The sequence below is a fragment of the Tasmannia lanceolata genome, unplaced genomic scaffold, assembly GCF_043159265.1.
Source record: "Tasmannia lanceolata isolate RefF3 unplaced genomic scaffold, GAP_Taslan_0.1 ptg001258l, whole genome shotgun sequence".
In the NCBI taxonomy this organism is placed as follows: Eukaryota; Viridiplantae; Streptophyta; class Magnoliopsida; order Canellales; family Winteraceae; genus Tasmannia; species Tasmannia lanceolata.
Genome location: NW_027519918.1, coordinates 1 through 20455, shown reverse-complemented (window position 1 = coordinate 20455; position 20455 = coordinate 1). Strand labels below are relative to the sequence as shown.

Sequence of the window (20455 nt, the reverse complement as noted above, 5' to 3'; positions counted from 1 at the left end):
GCAATCAAGTCGGCCGCTCGCGCAATTTCAATCAATCCTTTTGAGTGGTCGGCCGGTCGGTCAGTCGGTCGGTCGGTCGGTCGGTCGGCCGATCGGTCAGTCGGTCGGTCGGTCGGTCGGTCGGTCGGTCGGTCGGTCGGCCGGCTTTGTCCCGCTCGCCTCTGATTCGAGATTCGAGCTCGGCCCCTCCTGCCACTTGACCATTAGCAGCAGGTCGCCGCTCAGACGTCAGCGCGCCGACGGCCAGGCCGACAATTACAAGCTTCTTGTCGGCCGCGCGCGATTTGTTGGCGCCGAGGGGGAGGCACTCTCGTGTGCGCCCGCCGCCAGCTCGTGATACGCGACTTAATAAGCGGCCAGAGCGCCGCAAGTTACGCAATAATGCAAAGTGGGAGGCGGAGGAGGAGGAGGCGGCTGTCGCGTTGGCGCTGATGAAAAGTGGAGCAAATTGCGCAGTAATAACGAGCGGAGAATCGTGCCGCCGAACTTCGACTCTCCAGACGCTCGCAACTTCCGGCGCCCGGCGCTAGGCGAAGGAATGAACTCTAGCCAGAATTGCGAGACTAAAAGATGATATTCATGTTGAGCTGGTTCCACGTAAAAAGGCGCCCGCGAGAGGCAAATTGTTCTCGCTGTTGCTGCGGCCGCAAAAAAGCCATTCCTCTGGGGCGGCGCTCGGCTGGCTCAGCTGCTCACTTCATCACTTACAAGTTTGGTGTAAAATTTGCAAAACGCATGACGAAAACAGCGGCGCCAACTCGGGGGCGAATCCGCGCCGGCATCCATCAGGCTGACTCCAGTCTAGTGGCGCCAAAGTTCAAAGCTCTTTGCTCGCTTGGTCGTCGTCGCATAATGATGATATCAATTCCACTTCTGCCATCCTCTCCCCCCTTTCCCTCCCCCCGAGGATTCGCTTCCTCCCCCTCGGAGGCTCTTACGCAAGCGTCGCCATCATCATCATCATCATCATCATCGTTGGCGTCGCTGGATTCGCCGGCGTCGCTGGTAGCAGTTATGTGTTATTATTTCCAGCGCCGCCTCCAAGACCATCCGGCCGAGAGGGGCGCCCCGCTTTTATGCAAAAGAATCGGCGCCACGTAGTTGTGAGCCGCTCGCCTCGGCGCGACACAAACGCAATTGGCCGCCCGCCGCCCGGCGCCCCCCAACTGCGGCTGACGTCTGACTGTGTTGGCGGCCAGCACTCGGGCCGCCGGAAGTGCGCGGATTCATTAGTCACGCCGGCCAATTAGCGCTCGCCAATTGGCCGGAAGTGGCGAGGTGCTGCGGTCACTGGGCGCTCGGAGTTGGTGGGCTCGCTCGGCCCGGGAGGAGTGGCTCCCCTCGTAGTCGTTGTTGTCGCCGGCAAAGGAGGAGGAGCCTCTGACAGCTCGTCGCCTCTGGAGCCGGGCGAGAAAATTGGATTTGTCTTGGTGAACCAGATAAGAATCCGCGAGTCAGATGCGGAATCAGTGAGGCCAGCGCAGATAAGACTCAGCGGGGGACGCAGTTGGGCGCGGCGACTAGACAAAAAGGGCGCAACTACCGATTGGGCCGGCCGATTGAGCAAATTGATTTTGGCTGCCGCTTTGCATACGCGGCCGCGGCCGCTGCCGCCGCTAGGTGCATGTGCGAGTTTATTGCCGGCTCGCCGCGTGGGAGTAACAAACTGGCGCCAGCCAGCCGATCGCATAGAGCTGGCTCGAGATGAGTTCAGTGGAGTTGAGTTGGGCTGCGCTGAGGGTCGAAAACTCAGCGGGGCACGCGGGCACCTAGCGACCCGGCCGGCTGGAAGGTTCGCGCGCCACCTCGGCTGGGCGCGCCCAACGAACCGGAGCGCCCTGACCGCAGGCGCGTCGGCCCCATTGAAGCGCCTGATTGGCCCCTCCGAGCGGCCACTTGACGGCCGCAGGTTAGTGCGGCCACTCAATTGGCGGACTCGCCGGCAGCCCCGAGAGTCGATTACAGCAACCTGTGATTCGCCGCCCGATGACACCTCGCGTTGGCCCGAAGTGGGCGCCGCTCGCACAGTTGTTTTGCCTCTAGTTGCCGGCGGCGGCGGCGGCGGCGACGGTGGCGTCAAAACAACGTGACCTGCCTGCCAAGGGAGGGGGCGCAGATTGGTGCGGTTGGCGGCGCAAAGTGGCCGCCGCCTCGGTGGTGAGCGGCCACCTGATTGGCGGCCGCGGCCAATCATCGGCCAGAGTTATACACGCGCTTGCCAGCCAGCTTGCCAGCCAGCTCGCCAGCCACAAGCGGCCGGCCGAGTTATTATTGTTTCCATCAGGCTGAAAAGCGAGCCAATCAAGTCTGTCAAGAAATCACAAAGCTGATTTCTCTTCTCGGCCCCTCGGCTGCTCCTCGGTGGCGATGCGGGCGCACTCGGCGCGTCTTAGAGTGTTTGGCCCTCTTGTTTCAATATCAATCTTCCGGCGGGCGCTCACTTGTGCGAGTCGCGCTCCTCGGCGGCGCCGGCGCCCAAATTAAATTGGAATTAATGCACTGGAGTGGGCAGTCGTGTTTGCTCGCCACCGCCTAGACAAACACAAGATATGACTCCGCTCACTTCCGGCGCCAAGTCCGTGAAGACAATTATTGATGATTGCCTCCGCTGAGTTATCGTCGCGGCGCTTCAATATCGCGCGCAAGTGGTTGGCGCCGCTCGCAGTCGTTGTGTTCTGCTGGGGGAGTTTACTTTGCACGTAAGCCGCCGACATCCGCGCGACGATTAAGGGCGCCCTTGTTTGTCCGCGGGGGCGAAAACAATACACAGTTCCGGCGCCCTGTTTGCTCAGGCGGCCACTCGAAGTCCACCTGGCGGCGGGAGCGCCTCTATAAGAGCCTCGACTCCGGCCACGCCCCCGACGCGAGGGGTTGGCCGGCCGGCCTGATTAGCGGGCACTTGATTGGCCGCTCTGGGCGGCGCCGACTTCCGTGCGAGTTAACTTGTAACTCATCTACATGCGGCGCCCACTTCCGGCGACTTGAGTGCGTCGATGCCGCGGCCGCAATCACCTGGCCGGCGAGAGGCGCAGCGTCCTTGTCGTCGCCGCCGCCGCCCACTGAAGCGGAATGACTATTCAATGAGCCACTTGAGGGAGCCGGCGCGCGCGTGCAGTTTAAATTGCAATTTAAACTCGCTCCCTCCGGCGCGCAAATTTCACTTTGATCGAGTGAGAGTTGCAATCAAAAGTCGTCGCTCACTCGGTCGTGTCGTCGGGCGCCGCGCGACAATTGACTTGGCCTGGCCACGCCCACCGCCGCCGCGGCAGCAGAAACAACAACAAGTCGCGCGATGGCCCAAATTGATTCATGTTTGTCCAGCCAAGCGGCCAGATTTGAGGCCCAGATAGCAGCCACACTGGCCACTGGCTGCTTAGCGAGCGGCGCCAAGCGAGCGAAAGTCGCCCGGCGACATCCTTAAAAGTGACTGCATGTGGCAGATTCGATTCAACTGGCCGAGTCGCTTGCTCTTTTTGCCGGCGGATGAGGAGGACACGACAACACGGCCGCTGGATGCTGGCCGCTGGTTGCTGGCCGCTGGTTGCTGGTCGCTGGTCGCTCGAGTGAAAGGCGAACGAGCAAAATTTGACAGCAAATGGATGGATGGGCCCCGGCGCCAGCTTACGTAACTGGGCGCGCCTTTGTGTCTCCATCGCCGAGCGCTTCGGCGGCGGCGGCGCTCTCAGTGGCTGGCGGCGGCACCGCCAGCCAGCCAGAGTTTAAACCTGAGGAGTCGGCTGGGCTCCCACTTCCGGCGCGCCGGGTCTGAGCGATTTTCGCGTCGTCGTCTTGGCAGTTGCGCCTCGGCGCTGGCTGGCTGTCACATGCTGGCTGGCTGGCTGGCTGGCTGGCTGACTGCCGCTACACTTCTATTCGGCGCCCCCCTCGCTCTAGCTCCTCCTCCGAGGGCTTCTAATCCATCACACGCTTTGTGTGTGCTCTCCGCGCGCCGGTTAATTTGGCCGGAGAGTCGCGCGCGCTGAGGTGCGCGGCGCCACTCGAGTGTCGCTAGGCGCCGGCCACTCAGCGCCAAGACAAGGAACGGAAGTGGCTAAGCCGCGCGAATCACAACAAAGGCTCACAATGGGGGAGGAAATCCGATAAATGCACTCCCAGCTACATAAACACACATTCTAATGAGCAGGTTGGCCCGCTCAGACCGCAAGCAGCAGCCGCCGCCGCCGCCGCCGCCGACGATGAGGATGAGGATGAGGAGCAGCAATGGGATGCCCGATTGATTGATCGCAAGTCAGGTGGTGGCGGCGGACGCCTTTGTGGGTCAATTGTCGGGCCGGCGCGCGCTTCCGGCCGAACGGCAAGTGTGGCGGCCCGCAAAAAGTGGCCGCCAAGAGAGCGGCTCGCGGCGGGCGCGCCAAGCGGCTCAATCAGCGCGGCTCGAGTGTCACCAGGATCGATTGGCACTCTTGCGTGCGAGTCAATCATTGAGGCAGCGCCGGCGCCGCCAGACGAGGAGCGGCAACGCGACACTCGGATGCGATCTCTCTATTCGAGTGACTATTAGTTTTTGCCGACCGACTCTGAAGCGCCGGGCAAAAACCACTAATTTGCGCCGCTATTTTGGGCGCCAAAAGCCGAGAGCCGCGAGGCCGGCGCCGCGCAGATTAGATCAGCCAGATAAGCGGCGCGCCACCTGAGCAGTCAATTGGAGGCTGCGCCCCACTTCCGCCGGTTCAATTTGTTTCGCCTGGCCGCGAGGCTGTGGCCTCAGCGCCAGCGCCAAGCGAACCAGCACCAGACTCAACCCACTCGGCCGGCACAATGGGACTCGCCGGGCAGAGTTAAACAAATAAACATTCAAACGGCCGGCTGGCTGCTAACTGGCGCCGGAAGTCGCCGTTTGTTTATGTAATCTAAGCGCAGGTAGCTCGGCCGCTCGCGGGTGGCCATGTCAGCGGCAGTGGCCGCCTTTGTTGTGTCATCATGACGGCGCCAGGAATTCCCGCGAGGATTCCAGCTCGCGCACACAATGAGCCACTTCCGACCGCAACTCGACTGCCTCCCCCGCCGGCCGCGGCGCCGCCCCCTCCGGCCGGCTCGGCTGGGCGGCTTTAAAGGGAGGATGGAGTTTGCTACAAACTAGCGCCACGCAATGGACCTAATCGTCAGCCGCCCGCTGGCTTAGGCGGCGGCTGCGGCGCCAACACCAGCGCCGACACCGACGGCGACAAAAGCCCACTCCGGCCGGTGATTGTCGCTGCGCACGCGAGCCCCGCGCCCGAGTTTCGCCCCGCAGAGGCGCCGCCACGCAGCGCCCCTCCGACTCCGGCGGCGGTGGCGTCGCACCAGACACAACAATTAGACTCTCGCCCACTCGAGTTGATGATGATGATTTTTGTCGCTTGTGCGGCCGCCGCCGCCGCCGCCGCCGCCGAACACACACATTATAAGAAACGTCGGCGGCGGGCGATAATGGTAATGAATTGACTCGCCGCGCGGGGGACGCAGCGGCTAATTGCGCCCCGGCGGCGGGGGGAGCGCGCACAGGCGCACATGTCGGCCGCGACTCGCCCCTATGCGCCGGCCGGCCGGTTAACGCGCGCGCATTCAATCTAGCTAATGTCTTGGTGGTCGGCGGCTTTGCTTTCTCGCGCCTCCGCTCGGGGCCGTCGCGCATCAGCTGGCCAGCGTCACTCTCCAGTGAGCAGCGCCGAGGCTCTGAAGTCCCGACCGGCTAGACAGGTGGACTCCTCCTCCTCGCGGTGGGAGCTCAATTTGTTTCGCGCTAAATGGAGCGCCCATCTCTGCGCCAGCGGCGGCGCGACGACGGCGCCGCAATTACAGTCGTAATCTCTCAATCTTCAGGAGGGCGGAAGCGGCGGCGGCGGCGTCGGCGGCGGCTGCTGCTGCTGTGGGGCTCCGAGTGGCCGCAACTCGCACGTATATGCCAGCCGGGCGCGCCAATCATGGATGTAAACAGGCCGCCGCCGCCGGAAGTGCCAAGTGGCCGGCTAGATCATCGGCGAACAGTTAGTTTGTTGCGCAACTCGGGGGCTCATTAACGTGGGGCGGCCGCCTCCTCCGCCTCCTCCGCCTCCTCCGCCTCCTCGAGCGACGGTGAGGGATGTTCTCGCGCCGCCTGGTTATCGCGCGCCCATCGCAAGATCGATCGGCGCGCCAGATTAGTGAGCGCCGGCGCCGCCGCAGCGAAATTCAGCTCGCGCGCCGCCGAGTCCAATCAGGAGGATGGCTCGCCACTTCCGGCGCCCAAGACCGCCGCTCACCTGCGACTATTCATCGGCTTGTTTGCTCTGGTCGGCCGCTCGGTCGGCGGGCTTAGGGGGGTGGGCGCGCTGATCCCGCGGATACACTCGCCTGGCGCCAGCGCGAGCAGCTCGTCTGCATGCGCATGCGAACGAATCGCGCGCGCCAAAGCCCTTGGGGTGCCCTTGGTTAGTTTAGAGGAATCCGCCGGCCGAGGCGAGGCGAACAGCCAAACAAAAAGCGCGCGCCTCGCCGGCCGCCGACTTGGGCCCATTTAAATTCAATTCAATGAAGCGTTCAGTTTGGTTTGGCCGCCGGAAGGAGAGGAAGGCAATTCGTTGGCTTGTCGTCGTGGTTGTATCAAATTGAATTCCTTTCTATTTGCAGCGGCGCCACGCCGAGCTGCCTGGCTGGCGGCCGGCTCGACCGCCACGATGACAGCCGCGACTCGGAGGCGGCGCCACGAAAATTGAGCCGCGACATTTTCAATTGCCGGCGCCGCAGCAGCCGCAACTAGGATTTCCAGCGCCGGCCACTTTCGCGGAGGCGAGTCGATTTGTCATTGGCTTCCGTTTGACTGCCAGACAAATCGGGGCTCAATCGGCCGCTTTGTGTCCAAATACAAGACAACGCCGCCACCGACGATGACGACGACAACCAGCAACACATTGCGCAGCGTCGGTGCGAAACTTCCGCCGGTCAGCTGGGCAGCTCACGCCGACCAGTTAAGCCACCCAAAGCGCCGGAAGTGGCGGGTGCCTGAGTGGCGCAACGCTAACCTGGGATCGCTTACCTGGCCGCAAATCCGCAGACTCCGGGCGAATTTTAGACGAGATGATGGAGGAGGCGGCGGCGGCGGCCAGTGGTGGCCGAATATGCAGGCGTCGCCGCGAGTGAACTTGGGCTCCGTCGCGAGGCGGCCGCCTCAACAAGTCGCGGCCTTCGCGCGGGGAATAGAGCGCAAATTGGAAAACAAATTATGTACATAAGAGCTGCCTGCCGGCCCCAATTACACGATTGAACTTTCAGCGCGCGAAACTTGAATTCTCATTCCTCGAGACTCTCGAGAGTCGACGGTCGACCGTCGACTGAGGGAGGGGGGCCTCAGAGATTGTTGGGGGGCGAAGCAAATCGATCGATTTGTTAGCGCTTCCAGTATGTGTGTGTGTATGTGTGTGTGTGTGCTCGTGTGTGTGTGTGTGTAATTTGCCGTCTAGCCGACATCGTGAATTTTGCTTTTAGCCGCCTCCTTGGCCCATTAGATTCGCCGGCCTCCAGAATTGCGCAATTCCGGGAGGGGCCGAAAGATTGTAAATTTTACCTGCCTTTTTATTATATTGAACTCGGCGGGCGCGTTAACATTCTTCTTACTCTCCGCGCGCCGGCCAGTCGCTCGTTGTGTCGGCGGCGGCGGTGATATTAACGATTTCGGCCGTCGGCCGGCAAGCTCGCCCCGGCGCGGCCGCACACAATGTGCAATGAGGGAAACCATTCCAAGATGGACGTGCTCATCGCGTTTAGTGCTCCCCTCCCCTCACCTGGCCGAGTCTACCTGTGTCTCGTCTAGCGCCGCCGCCGCCGCTCGTTGCGGACGGAGGATAAAGACTAACTAACAAATTGCACCAGATCGATTGGATTGGCCGGCAAAGAACAAATTGCATTGTGTTCGGCGGCCGGAGCTCGTGCACCTGCACTACAAAGCGCATGAATAGATTCAATTCAAACCACTTTGTGCGATTGGATTCACGCACCGGCCGCCTAGCGGCCGGCGCGCCGCTCCATCGGGCCCGCCGCTAACGAGTGGCCCATCGGCGCCGGAAGTGGCGCTGACCCCCCACAAAGTTGAGAGATGAACACACACAAACACACACACTTGAGCTCGATTATGTACACGCCATTGGAAAAAGGGCGACTCACTTGGGGTTCATCATCAGGCGGCGGCGGCGGCGGTGGCTGGTCGGATGCTTCGGCCGCTCCGGCGGGAACAATATTTTCCACGCCCTCGCGGCGCCGCCTGGCGGAGTGGGCGGCGGCGCCCGCACGAGAGAAACGCATCATGTCCGAGCGGCGCGTCGCACACCTGTGAGCGCCGCAGCGAAAGCGAGAGGCGAACGCCGAGACAAATGCAAAAAGCAAATAGCTAATCTAATCTAATAATCCCAATCACCACCTCGAACACACACACACACGGACGCCCGCAACAAACCGAACCCAACCGAACCGAGCAGCTGATTGCAGTTTCCTCCTGGCCAATGCGCAAATCGTCGACTACCCCATCGTCTACTGCAGCGAGAGCTTCTGCAAGATTTCCGGCTACAACCGGGCGGAAGTGATGCAAAAGTCCTGTCGCTGCAGCTTCATGTACGGCGAGCTGACTGATAAGCAAACGATTAGCCAAGTGGAGCAAAACTTGGATAACCACTCGATGGATCACTTTGAGATTTTGCTTTACAAGAAATCTGGCCACAAACACGTGAGTATCCGCCCGCCCGCCTACCCGCTAATTATTATCGCGGCTAGACTAAATATTCACCCCGCTAATGAGATTAAATCTGGTGGGGGCGCCACTTCCGGCGGCGGCAATGCGCCGCTCGGGGGCTAATTGAGTGTGTTGGTGTTCCGCCGAGAGCCATAGATCACCGGCAACAACAACATCGCTTAACTTAAGCCGGCTTAGGACTGCCGATGGACTTACACGCCGCCCGCGCCCATATCGCGCGGCACTTGAGGCGCCGGCCACCACCGCCGCCAGTTAATTGATGCAATGAAGAGTCCACTTGGCCAGCCCGCCACTTCCGGCGCTTTGAGCTGGCCGATTGATTGTGCGCCACTCGAACTTTGGTGTCTCGGCAGCGGCGGCGGCGGCGCCGCCACCACCAGCGACAACAATGACAACAGCCTAATCGTCATTCATCATCATCATCATCATGCTGGTCGCCGTCGTCGTCGTCGTCGTGCTGGTGGTCCTCCTCGTCGCCATAATTCACGGCGAGTCGAATGCGAGCGCCACTTTGGTATTCAAATTTGGGCGTCTCGATTATGCGAATGAGCTGGCGACCAGCAGCGCCAAGTCAGGTGGGACGAGGAGTGGCGCCAAATTCAAACTTCGGGTTGGGGCCACTCGCTCGCTGGTCCGGCGTACGTGAACTGAATAAGTGGCCGCGCTTTCCCGAGTCTCAGCGCCGAGTCGGAACTGCAAAGTCCCGACTCCGAAGTGGGCGCAAGAAGGAGGAGGAGGAGGAGGAAACCTTTTCTCTCCTCACTTCACAAGTGTCAATTGGACGACGACGACGAGACGTCAAGTTGCTTTTCGGGCTTGTGGTCACTTTTTTCGGTTTCAGGTTTGGCGCTGGCGGCACAATTGACGCAAAGTAAACCAAATTGCCTCTTAGCTCTGGCGGCGGCCAGCTCGCCCGAGTTCGGTCGTAAATTTGGCGCACACAGGCGCCCGCCCGCCCGGCCGACGACGATACGTAAGCGGGCCTCTACGTGCACTATGGCGCCCGCGACGCGCCGATGAGGATTGCAAATTCATTACGCACCGACAAGCACTTGTGTGTCGCCGGCGCCAATTGTGTCGGCGGCGGGCGCTTTTATATAAGAGAATGGCGCCTCCATTTCGCCTGTCGCACACTTCAAAACCATAACGACACAATTGTGTTACGCAATTTACTCTTCAAATCGTTCGTTGGTTCGCTCGCTCGCCGGCCCAAATTGGCGAGCTCAACTCTGTGAGCGATTTTTCATGGCGACCGAACGGGAGGAAGACTTAGCAAGTCGTCGTCGGTGGCGACGTCGCCAGCCTCACCAGCGACAACAACTTGACGACTCGCCGACTCCACAAAGACTTTGGCTCCCCGCGATCCTCAATGGCCTTTCAATGGGCGCGCGATCGAAGACGACTTAAGCCGGCCCCTCAGGTGAGCTTCGGCTTGTTAACAGGACGGCGCCCATCAGTGCGGCCGAATTCCGTCCGCCCGCCTGACGAGCAAACGTCAAATCGAAAGTTAAATCTTTTGTGTGTGTTCTTCCCTTTGCGATGACATTGAGCTTGACGGCGGCGGCGGCGGCGCCACCAGAAGCCACAAAAGTTTTCTCCTCCAAATTGGATGGGTCGCCACTTCCGGCGCATTTGGGCCAAAGCAACTCCGAGTGGACTGGATAATAACTCAGCTCCTCGCCGAGGCGAAGACAAAACTCCATTGCGCCTCCGTTACATCATCATCATGGTCGTCGTGGTTGTTCTCCCTCCAAACTGCTGCCAGCGACGGAAATAGACTGACGATTTAAAGCAGGCTTTTAACTTGGCCCGGAGTCGCGCCCACCGCAGCCGCGAGGGCGACGACTCCGAGGAGCCGCTTGTGCGCTCACTCGGACGACGTGTCCACTTGTGCGAGCGCCTTCCGCCGGGTGCATCAATCAAAGGCGCCCCAGCCTCTGGGGGTCGCGACAAGAGCCCTCCGCTCGGAGTAACAAGTCGCCGGCTCCAGTTGGCCGGAAGTGGCGACCCGGAGGACTCGCTCGGCCGCCCGATGCGGGCAGCCGATAATTAGGGAGGTCAGGCGCGCGCGCGTGGGGCGCCGCCTCTTGGCGGCCGCGCGCGCCACCCAAATCCCCCTGAGCCTCTAATGGCTTCACGTAGCCAAAGAGTTGCTCCAGTTCCGGGAGTTAGAGCTCAACTGCTCGAGCGCCTACCTGCGAAAGTCACGTGAGCGAGTTAATTCTCTCCCATGTGTGTGTGTGTAAGTTTTAATTTCGCTTACGTTTTAATCGCTCGCCTGGTCGCCTAGTCGCCGAGTCTTCCGCCCGCCCATCCGCCCGGTCGGCCAACTTAATTTGAGCCCGGCCACGCCCACGGGCGCTCATTTGCGCGCTCGGCTCGGATTTCTCGCGAGTCTCCACTCGAGTGCGCGCCACAGACTGGCGGCCGGAAGTGGCGGCCAGCAAAAGAATCTCAACGCCGCCGCTGGGCGTCACGTAGCTGGCCGGCCGGCGAGGCGCATTCAAATGTCGTGCCACTTCCGCTGGCTGCCACTTCTGGCGCCAATTTGGGTCATTGACGATTGGCGGCGGCGGCGGCGGCGGGGCCAGCAGCGGCAAAACAAACTAACCACTTTGGCGGCGCCCCCACTGCAGCTCAAAAATATTTGGAGCGAAACATATAATTATGAATCTAGATCACCTGGGCGCGCTAATTGCAGCCGGCTCAACGTGCGCCGGAAGTGGCGGCCTCGCCGAGCGCACACAAATTGGCCGCCGCCGCCACTCAGTCTTGCGCAACGCCTCGCCTCGCCTCGCCCCTCCGCCGCCCAGGTGAGCGGCCATCAATCAATCGGCGCTCGCTTGCTCGCGCGCGCCAACCGCCCATCAAGCGGCGCCTCTTCCTGTTGAGGCCCCACCGGCTGCAATCATCGAAATCTCGAGGCGCGCCCGCGGCTCTCTGGCCGGAGTGGCTCGGCGGAATCATCAAGTGGCGGCTCGGCTCGGCGCGGCGCACAGCGTGACACTGGCCTCCGCCGGCGCTGCCATGATAGCGCGCGAGTTTCAAATTGTCAACCAGCCCCCAGGCGCCGCGCCGACTTAGGCGGCCGCCAGACACTCGGCCGGCCGGAGTCTAGAGTCTCGCGCAAAGCCAGTGGCCATTCGGGATGAGCTCGAGTCTGTTTTGAAATTTAAATTCGCCTCTGTTTGCCCTCGGCTGGCCTCGAGTCTCGCCGTGTTGTGTCCAATCAGAAGCTCGGCGCTACGTGACGAGCGGCGACGGCGGCCCCAAAGTCGGCCGGCGGAAGTTGCGCTGCTTTACGATTATGTAACCAACTGAAAGTGTTAGTTTTCCGCCGAGTCGCTCGTGCGCTCGACGCCGGAAAACCAAACAAAAATCGGGCAAATTATTTAAGGTTCACAATTTCGTGCTTATACACAAACTCGCTCGTCTGTTTGTCCTTCTCCCGATGATGAGGTCAGCTCTGCAGGGAGGTGGGGGGAGGTTGAGTTTCTCGCCCCCCCCCCCTCGGCCTTGCATGTGGGTGTTCCGCTCGTCTGCATGTTTGCCGCGATGATGATGGCGCCGGTGATTGTGATTGTCCAATCAATCAAGTGCTGCGCCCCAGCGCGGCTATTTCGGGACGACTTACGCGATCAGACTCGGATGAACTAACCTCCACGATTTAAACTCCTCCCTCCTCTCGGATCGGCCGGAAATGGACCAAACAGGCCATCCAATTTGGTTACTCCTCCACATAGCGCCAATCAAGAACGAGAAGAATATTGTTGTTTTGTTTCTGTTAACCTTTCGTGATATTACCGCCCTTAAAAACCCAATCGAAGATGATTCCAGCAAAAATCTAAGCAAATTTGCCCGCTTGGCTCGGACGGTAACCCGCTCGCGTTCGGCCCTATCGACCCAAATCTCGTCCAATTTACCCGTAATAAAAGCGCAAGAATCCACCATTAGGCAATCACATTTTGGTCACGTGAGTATGGTTCGCTTTCGGCGGTTCTGGGGGTTTCGCACCCATCGTACGCCATCGTTCGCCATCGTACAGCCCATTCGACTAACCAATCATGCGTCCACCAAACCGAAGTTTATGACCCTCAATCCAGAGATTTTACCTCAATACAGACAAGAGGCGCCCAAAACGCCGCCACACATACTGCTGCACTATTGTGCGTTCAAAGCCATTTGGGACTGGATAATTCTCATATTAACCTTCTACACGGCCATTATGGTTCCGTATAATGTAGCCTTCCGCAACAAGACGACCGAGGACCGAATGCTGCTCATAGTGGACAGGTGAGTTGGCGAAAAGGCCGCGAGCATGCATTAGCCATTAGCCATCAGCGTTCGGCGCTCGGCGCTCGGCGTTCGGCTTTCGGTCATCAGCTATCAGCTCTCGGCAAGCAACTAACTCCCTCCACTCCAAATGATAATCAATTAGCGTGGTGGACGTTGTGTTTGCCATCGATATTTTGCTCAACTTCCACACCACTTTCGTGGGGCCCGGCGGCGAGGTCGTCTCTGACCCGGCGATAATTAAGCGAAATTATGTTAAAACTTGGTTTGTGATCGACCTGCTCTCCTGTTTGCCTTACGACGTGTTCAATGCGTTCGGCGCCGACGACGTAAGTAGTGGCCACATCCTCCACGAGTGAAGCCCAAGGTCAGGCTCACCGAGTCGCCCGCCAACTGACCCTCCCGTGCACCCACTCGCAACCAACCACCCAAACAGCAACAAGGCATCGGCTCGCTCTTCAGCGCCCTCAAGGTGGTGCGCCTCCTGCGGCTGGGCCGGGTAGTGCGCAAGGTGGACAGGTACATCGAGTACGGAACCATGATGCTCATCCTGCTCATCTGCTTCTACATGATCGTGGCCCACTGGCTGGCCTGCATCTGGTACCACATCGGCCGCTCGGACGCGGAGAATGGACTTCGCCACAGTTGGCTGTGGAAGTTGGGAAATGTGACACAGGTGAGTGTGTTTGCCAGAATTACATGCTCTTTTAACGGCCGGCGGCGGCGGGGAAACACTAATGACGTCCGGCCGCTCCGAATGTCATCATCGACTCCCTTTATGCACCCGCAACAACGACGCGGACGTGGCCGCTGCTACCATCGACAGCGACAGCGGCGGCGGAAACGACGACAACGACATCATAATCACTGACACACACACCCCCCTCGTCACACCGCCAGGCCCCGTTCGAGCCCATAAACAGGAGCATGACATTCCCGCGCGAATTAGTGGGCGGCCCCAACAAATGGACGATGTACATATCGGCGCTCTACTTCACCATGACCTGCATGACCAGCGTGGGCTTCGGCAACGTGTCGCCCGAGACGGACAACGAGAAAATGTTCACCATTATCATGATGATAATTGGAGGTAAGTTTCGCTGGAAGTGGCGGCGCGCAAAGATTGCGCCCATTCGAGACACCTGTGCCGGCTTAATGTATGATGGCTGACGTCCGATGTTCGATGTTCGATGTTCGACGTCCGATGTCCGATGTACTACCAACTGACTCACTCTCTCGTCAACCTTTTCCCTCACACCGCAGCTTACTGTACGCAACCATTTTCGGACACGTCACCACCATCATACAACAAATGATGTCCGCCACAGCCAGGTACCACGAAATGCTTAACAACGTGCGCGAGTTCATGAAGCTCCACGAGGTGCCCAACGCCCTGCGCGAACGAGTCATGGACTACGTGGTGAGCACCTGGGCCATGACCAAGGGCATCGACTCCAAGAAGGTGCTCTCCTATGTGCCCAAGGACATGAACGCCGACATTTGCGTCCACCTCAACCGCAAGGTGTTCAACGAGCATCCCGCCTTCCGGCTGGCCAGCGACGGGTGTCTCCGCGCGCTCGCCACCGAGTTCGTCATGGACCACAGCGCGCCCGGCGACCTTCTCTACCACGTGGGCGAGGTGATAGAGTCGCTCTGCTTCGTGGTGAGCGGCTCCCTGGAGGTCATCCAGGACGAGGAGGTGGTGGCCATCCTGGGCAAGGGCGACGTGTTCGGCGACGCCTTCTGCTCTACCCCGAGCCCGAGGGCAAGGACAACAGCCAGATGCCCGAGTACACCTCGACGGCCAACGTGCGCGCGCTTACCTATTGTGATTTGCATGCGATTAAACGCGAGGGCCTCATGCGGGTCCTCAACTCGCACCGCCAATTTAGGACCTCCTTTTCGAATCGCCTGGTGCTCACCTACAACTTGCGCAACAGGGTAAGTCCTTATCTGAACTGGCCGCGCCCATTTGACTCGCCCGCCCAGCCGCACCAACTACCCGCCCAAAACCTCAAACCCCGAACCCCAAACCGCAGATCATCTTCCGCAAGGTGGCAGACCTGAAGCACGAGCAGGAACTCGACGAGATGCAACAGAACCAGCCGCAGCAAGAGTTCAGCCAGGACCACATAGTGAGACGCCTGATTTCCAAGTTCAGGAAGCCCTCCGATGCGGGCGCCATCGGCCTGCCCGCCCAGTCGGGCTCCTCCAACACACTCCAGGTGCCGCAGGCGGGCCACGGCGGCCCGCCCACCATTCCAACCGTCAGCGGCTCGCTCGCCGACCAGCCCGTCCCCTCCGGCGCCGAGGTGGGCGGTTCAACGGCGGCGGGCTCCTCCGCGGCCGGCTCGCAGGGCCAAGGCGGGTCCGGCACCACCTGTAGCGTGGTGCCCAGCATCGCGCGCTCCCTGGCGGGCAAACAGAGCCGCTGGTCCCAGCTGGTCGCCTCGGCGGCGGCGGGCGCCGCCAGCAAACCCACGCCCCACCACCAGCGCGGGCACCTCCTCCGGGGCGGGGCGGGCCAGGGCCACCACGCCCTCTCGAGCACCAGGTCCCTCCTGGACATTGGCCAGGCGGACCCGCACGGCGAGTCCAGCTCCAATCGCTCCTCGGCCGACGGCCGCGACGACGAGGTGGACGAGAACTACTTCCGGCCGGGCGGCAAGGGCCACCAGGCGCTGCTCGACAACATGGACAAGAGGTGAGTTGACCCTCGGGGTTCGCTCCGCACGGCGACCTTGAGCTTGGTGCTAACCATTCGACTCTCTTCGCCACTAAAAACTCCGGCTAGACCATCCAGTGGAGGCTCCTACCAAGGCGCTCGCGGTTTGGATCAGCTGTCGTCGCCCATGCGCAGCCGGGTGGAGATCGTCGCCCGGAAGTCGGACCACATTTGCGTGGTACGCGACGTGCCCGACACGCGCGGCTCCTGGTACTCGCGCCAGCAGTCCCAGTACTCGGCCGGCGGCGGCTCCATCGACCTGCCCGCGCCGCCGCTGGCCATCCAGCAGGCGGCCACGCCCTCCACCTCGGCGGGCTCAACCCAGGCGGCGGCGGCGGCTGCAGCGGCGCCCGCCAAGCCGAGCTTCGCGGCTCTGTTCGGCCGGCACCCGGCCATCAAGGAGGAGCCCACGACGCCGGGCGGCACCGTGACCAGCGAGACGCCGCCGCCCACCGGCGGCCTGGGCATGGCGGGCAAGCGGTCGCCCCTGAAGCTGCACGGTTCGGTCAGCGGGGCGGCCAGCCCCACAGTCCCGCAGGCGGCCGCTGTCGGCGCCTCTAGCGACCAGATGAACCAGATCATCGCGCTGCTCAACGAGCTCAAGAGCGACCTCAAGAAGGACATCGGCCAGCTGGGCCGGCGCGTCGACTCGGTGGACGCCAGCGTGGCGGCCGTCACGCAGAGTGTCGCCCGGCTGGACGCCACGCCCTCCTCGAGGGGCGAGCAGCGGGCAACAAGTGGCAGTCGGTCGGCGCGAATCGAGACGACGCAGCGAGCCGCGCCGCCGGCGAGTCAAGAGCCGACGAGCGCCAAGACCAGGAAACCGGTGCCAAGCGAGTCGCTAGCTCCGAGCGACGCGGCGACTACGGCGGCCTCGGCGGCCACTCAAGACTCGGAGAAGTCGCACTCGCGCGAGAGGTCAAAGTCGCCGGGCGGAAGTCGGAGGCACAAGCACCACCACCACCACCACCACCACAGGAAGGCGTCACACTCGACGCCCGTGCCCACGCCCAGCGCCAGCCAGAGCGACCTGACGAAGCCGCCGCCGGCCTCGATAGCAGCAGTAGCAACAGGTGAGCCCAAGTCGGCTCGAGTGATACAACAGCCAGCGGCCACCTCAATCACAATGCCAAGCCACACAATTACATTGCCAATCACACAAACAGTCGCCAGCTCGACCTCGACGCCAACTACCTCAGCGTCGGCGGCGGCAACTCGACCGGCGGCCCCCGCGGCCATCGGCCAGAGCAGGTCCATGGAGCAGAGCGACGACGACCAAGATGCCACCAGCAAGCTGTGACCTTCACTGACCACACACACCAAGAAACGTCCTTCAACTTGATGGGATTTACTTCTAGTACCACCACTATCACGAATTGGGATAACGAGAAACAACAACAGATTTTAAGCTTTACACTTTTGGCCGTTTTTTGAGGGCGGCAAATGATTATACACTTTGATAGAAGAAGCGTATATTTACATGTAAGACACACAGACACATCGATTATTGTTATCATCAACACTGAAAATAAATGTATTACCCATTTTTACACCCATTCAACTCTAATGCTGGGTCTTCGTTACGTTCAATTCGTTCGTGAAGATTCCAATTAACCTTTCGAAGCCCCTCAGTGTAAGGGAGGGGCGGAAGGAGTGCCTCCACTATCAGTACCTGCCGGCTCAACCATAGGGCGTCGGAGGGTACTCTGAATTCCGCGGGAAATTCCCTTGAAAAATGAGGCAAATCGGAGAATTTGAGGGTATGGGCAGTCCTGGCTGCGCAGAAGTGTTCCAAAAAAATATGCTTCTGCGCATGCCTCTTCCGAAATTCCCCCGCCGCCACCGGAAACCACTTATGGGCACCCTGGACCTTCTGGGGGCTCTTTCGAGTAAATTGACGGGTGAATCCGCACGAGAAACGCTGCAGCAGTGCAACGCGCACGGTAATTGCGCTGTGCGACGCTTAGTTTCGTGGAAAAGAATCACTTTCCTGAGAGTAACCAGTGCGACGCCACCCGAATCTCTAGATGCCGAATTCCGGCGCCGTGAACTCGCATTGCGTTTCTGTGCTAGCTGTGAGGTGATTCAAAGTTGTGCAATTTGTGGTCTAGGCTGTACGCAATATTCTGCGAAAATTTGGTTGAAAAATGATGAATACAGCCGAAACTATGCGAGTTTGTATCAAATTGACCCTTAAAACGCGTTTTTGAGCCAATCGGAGACGATTGCGGGTGTCAAAAAGTGTCTCTGACGTCGGGTGTAGATTTTGAAAAATTGCGTAAATTAGTGCGCATGGCTATGGCGTTTAGTGCAGTAAATGCGCACTAATATATGAAAACTGGTCCTGCAGTTACGTGACACACTGCGTACATTCCTATGGCGAATATTAGTGCTAAACAGCTCGGACTTGGTCGGATTTTGACATTGAAATTTCACACATTGCTACATCTGAGTCTATTTCAGGTGACGTCATCGAAGAATTTCAAATTTTGATGTTATTTCGAAGGTCAAGGGGGCTCTGAAGGGAGCAAACCTCTAACTTCGCGCTCCATTCTCGTTAGTAATTTGAGCTTTGTTTCAATCAACTTTCGCATCAATGTTCTGACTGCCATTAACAGCATATTTGCTCGGAGTTTCATGAGATTTTGACTATCGGTTCGGAACTTATGGGCTTCCGGCAGTTCGCCGACACAAATCTGGTCTACTTTCGATAGGTGTTCACCGTTCCGGTACCGCTGGTCGGAAAATTGTGAATTCTCCCTCAAGTGTTCTGGCCATGATAACATTGCGTTTGACGTCGGCAGATGCGGATTTCAACTCCATCTTGAAGGTCAAACGAGGCTCTGAAGGTCTAGTTTTGTCAACTTCGAGCCTCTGTATCAATGAGATGCGATAACCCATCAAAATTTCCTTTCCATCAATGTTCACATAGTGAGTCGCGGTTCGATAGTGGAAGTTTCATGACACTCTGAGGATGAGTCCGGAAAATATGGACATCCGGCATTTCGGGGTCGCAAAATTGGCCAAGTGTCGTTAGGTATCCACCATTTTAGCCACGGTCGCAAAAGACTATGAAACTCGGCCCAGATGAGCTGTGAAAACTGATGATGAGTCTGGTGCAAAAAAAATTCATCTCCGATATCATCTTCAGGGTCAAATAGGCCCCAGAAGGTTGACCTCTATGCTAGGTCAATGCACACTCAAACCAGGAATCTCACGAGTAATCGCCATAGCCGCACGCAATTTCTGCGAATTAACGAAATCTATACCTGACGTGAGAGAAACTTTTTGACACCCGCAATCGTCTCGATTGGTTCAAGAATGCGCTTTGAGGGGTCAATTTGATACAAACTCGCATAGTTTCGGCTGCAGGAATGTTTTTTTATCAAATTTTCGCAAAGTATTGCGTACAGCCTAGACCACAAATTGCACAAGTTTGAATCTCTTCGCAGCTACTACAGAAACGCAACGCGAGTTCATAGCTCCGGTATTCGGCATCTAGAGATTCGGGCAGCTTCGCAACGGGTACTCTTTCAAAAATGATTCTTTTACATGAAACTGAGCGTCGCACAGCGCAATCACAGTGCGCGTTGCTCTACTGTCGCGCTTCTCGTGCGGTTCCACCGTCAAAATACCCAAAAGAGCCTCAGGAAGGTCCAGAGCACTCAAAAGTGGTTTCCGGTGGCGACGGAATGATCCTGGCAAGGTCATGCGCAGAACAATGTTTTTTGGAACGGTTCTGCGCAGCCTATGGGGATTTAACACGGAAAATCGAGCCAGTCCAAACGCCGATTTCCTGCAGGTAAAATCTCGAATAGATTTTGGTCAAGTCCTTTGACCCGCAGCTTCGTCCACCGCCGGCAAACTTGTTGTCGGGTACCCTGGACCACCTATTCAGGGACTCAGTGCCAAGCCACTCAACGAGTTTCTTTCGGTTTCTTGGCTGAACCCGATTGTCACTGTATGATGAATTTTAGCATGAAGATGAAGTAGGAATCAAAAGTTTCTTGCATAAGGCGCAACAACATTGATAACGGCACTCCTCAGAGAAGTTTCATAATTTTGCCATGATCATGGTTGCACCGGTGGGCGTCTATCAAAATTTGACCATTTTTGTGCCCGCAAACTGCCGATGCTTAATAACTCCGAAGATCGCCCAAAAAATCTGGCATAAATTCGACAAGATAGACTATGGATGACCATCTAGACACTGATGCAAGAATTGGATTGTTCAAACTTGGAACCTCGGTGATACTGAGGGGCGAAGTTCGACATTTGTAACATTCGGAGCATCATTTGACTTCCAAGATGTAACTGAAATGAAGATTTTTCAGCGTCAATCTCTGTGATAGGCATGAGGATGGCTCTGTATGAATTTTCATTGATATCATATGACGACTGCCAGGATGATTCACATCCCTTTCTGCCATAGGAATGTACGCAGTGTGTCACGTAACTGCAGGACCAGTTTTCATATATTAGTGCGCATTTACTGCACTAAACGCCATAGCCATGCGCACTAATTTACGCAATTTTTCAAAATCTACACCCGACGTCAGAGACACTTTTTGACACCCGCAATCGTCTCCGATTGGCTCAAAAACGCGTTTTAAGGGGTCAATTTGATACAAACTCGCATAGTTTCGGCTGTATTCATCATTTTTCAACCAAATTTTCGCAGAATATTGCGTACAGCCTAGACCACAAATTGCACA

At 58.6% G+C, this 20455-nt stretch overlaps 1 protein-coding gene across 1 annotated transcript; it reads left to right on the top strand.

Moving 5' to 3' along the window:
* Window positions 1-8107: 8107 nt before the first annotated feature.
* LOC143869455 (uncharacterized) lies at window positions 8108-15723 on the top strand. Its single transcript, XM_077376264.1, has 10 exons — window positions 8108-8304; window positions 8461-8699; window positions 12436-12695; window positions 12807-13015; window positions 13161-13348; window positions 13459-13691; window positions 13916-14109; window positions 14279-14761; window positions 14800-14956; window positions 15055-15723. Exons 1-10 carry the CDS (start codon window positions 8108-8110, stop codon window positions 15721-15723), a joined length of 2829 nt encoding a protein of 942 aa, XP_077232379.1.
* The last annotated feature ends 4732 nt before the right edge of the window (window positions 15724-20455 follow it).

What these genes read in the sequence shown, in the direction of transcription:
- LOC143869455 (XM_077376264.1), top strand. Translation starts at nt 8,108, where the DNA reads ATGTACACGCCATTGGAAAAAGGGCGACTCACTTGGGGTTCATCATCA. An exon ending in ATGATGATAATTGGAGGTAA is followed by an intron (nt 14,110 to 14,278) that starts GTTTCGCTGGAA and finishes CTCACACCGCAG; the next exon opens with CTTACTGTACGCAACCATTT. An exon ending in GTGTTCGGCGACGCCTTCTG is followed by an intron (nt 14,762 to 14,799) that starts CTCTACCCCGAG and finishes CAACAGCCAGAT; the next exon opens with GCCCGAGTACACCTCGACGG.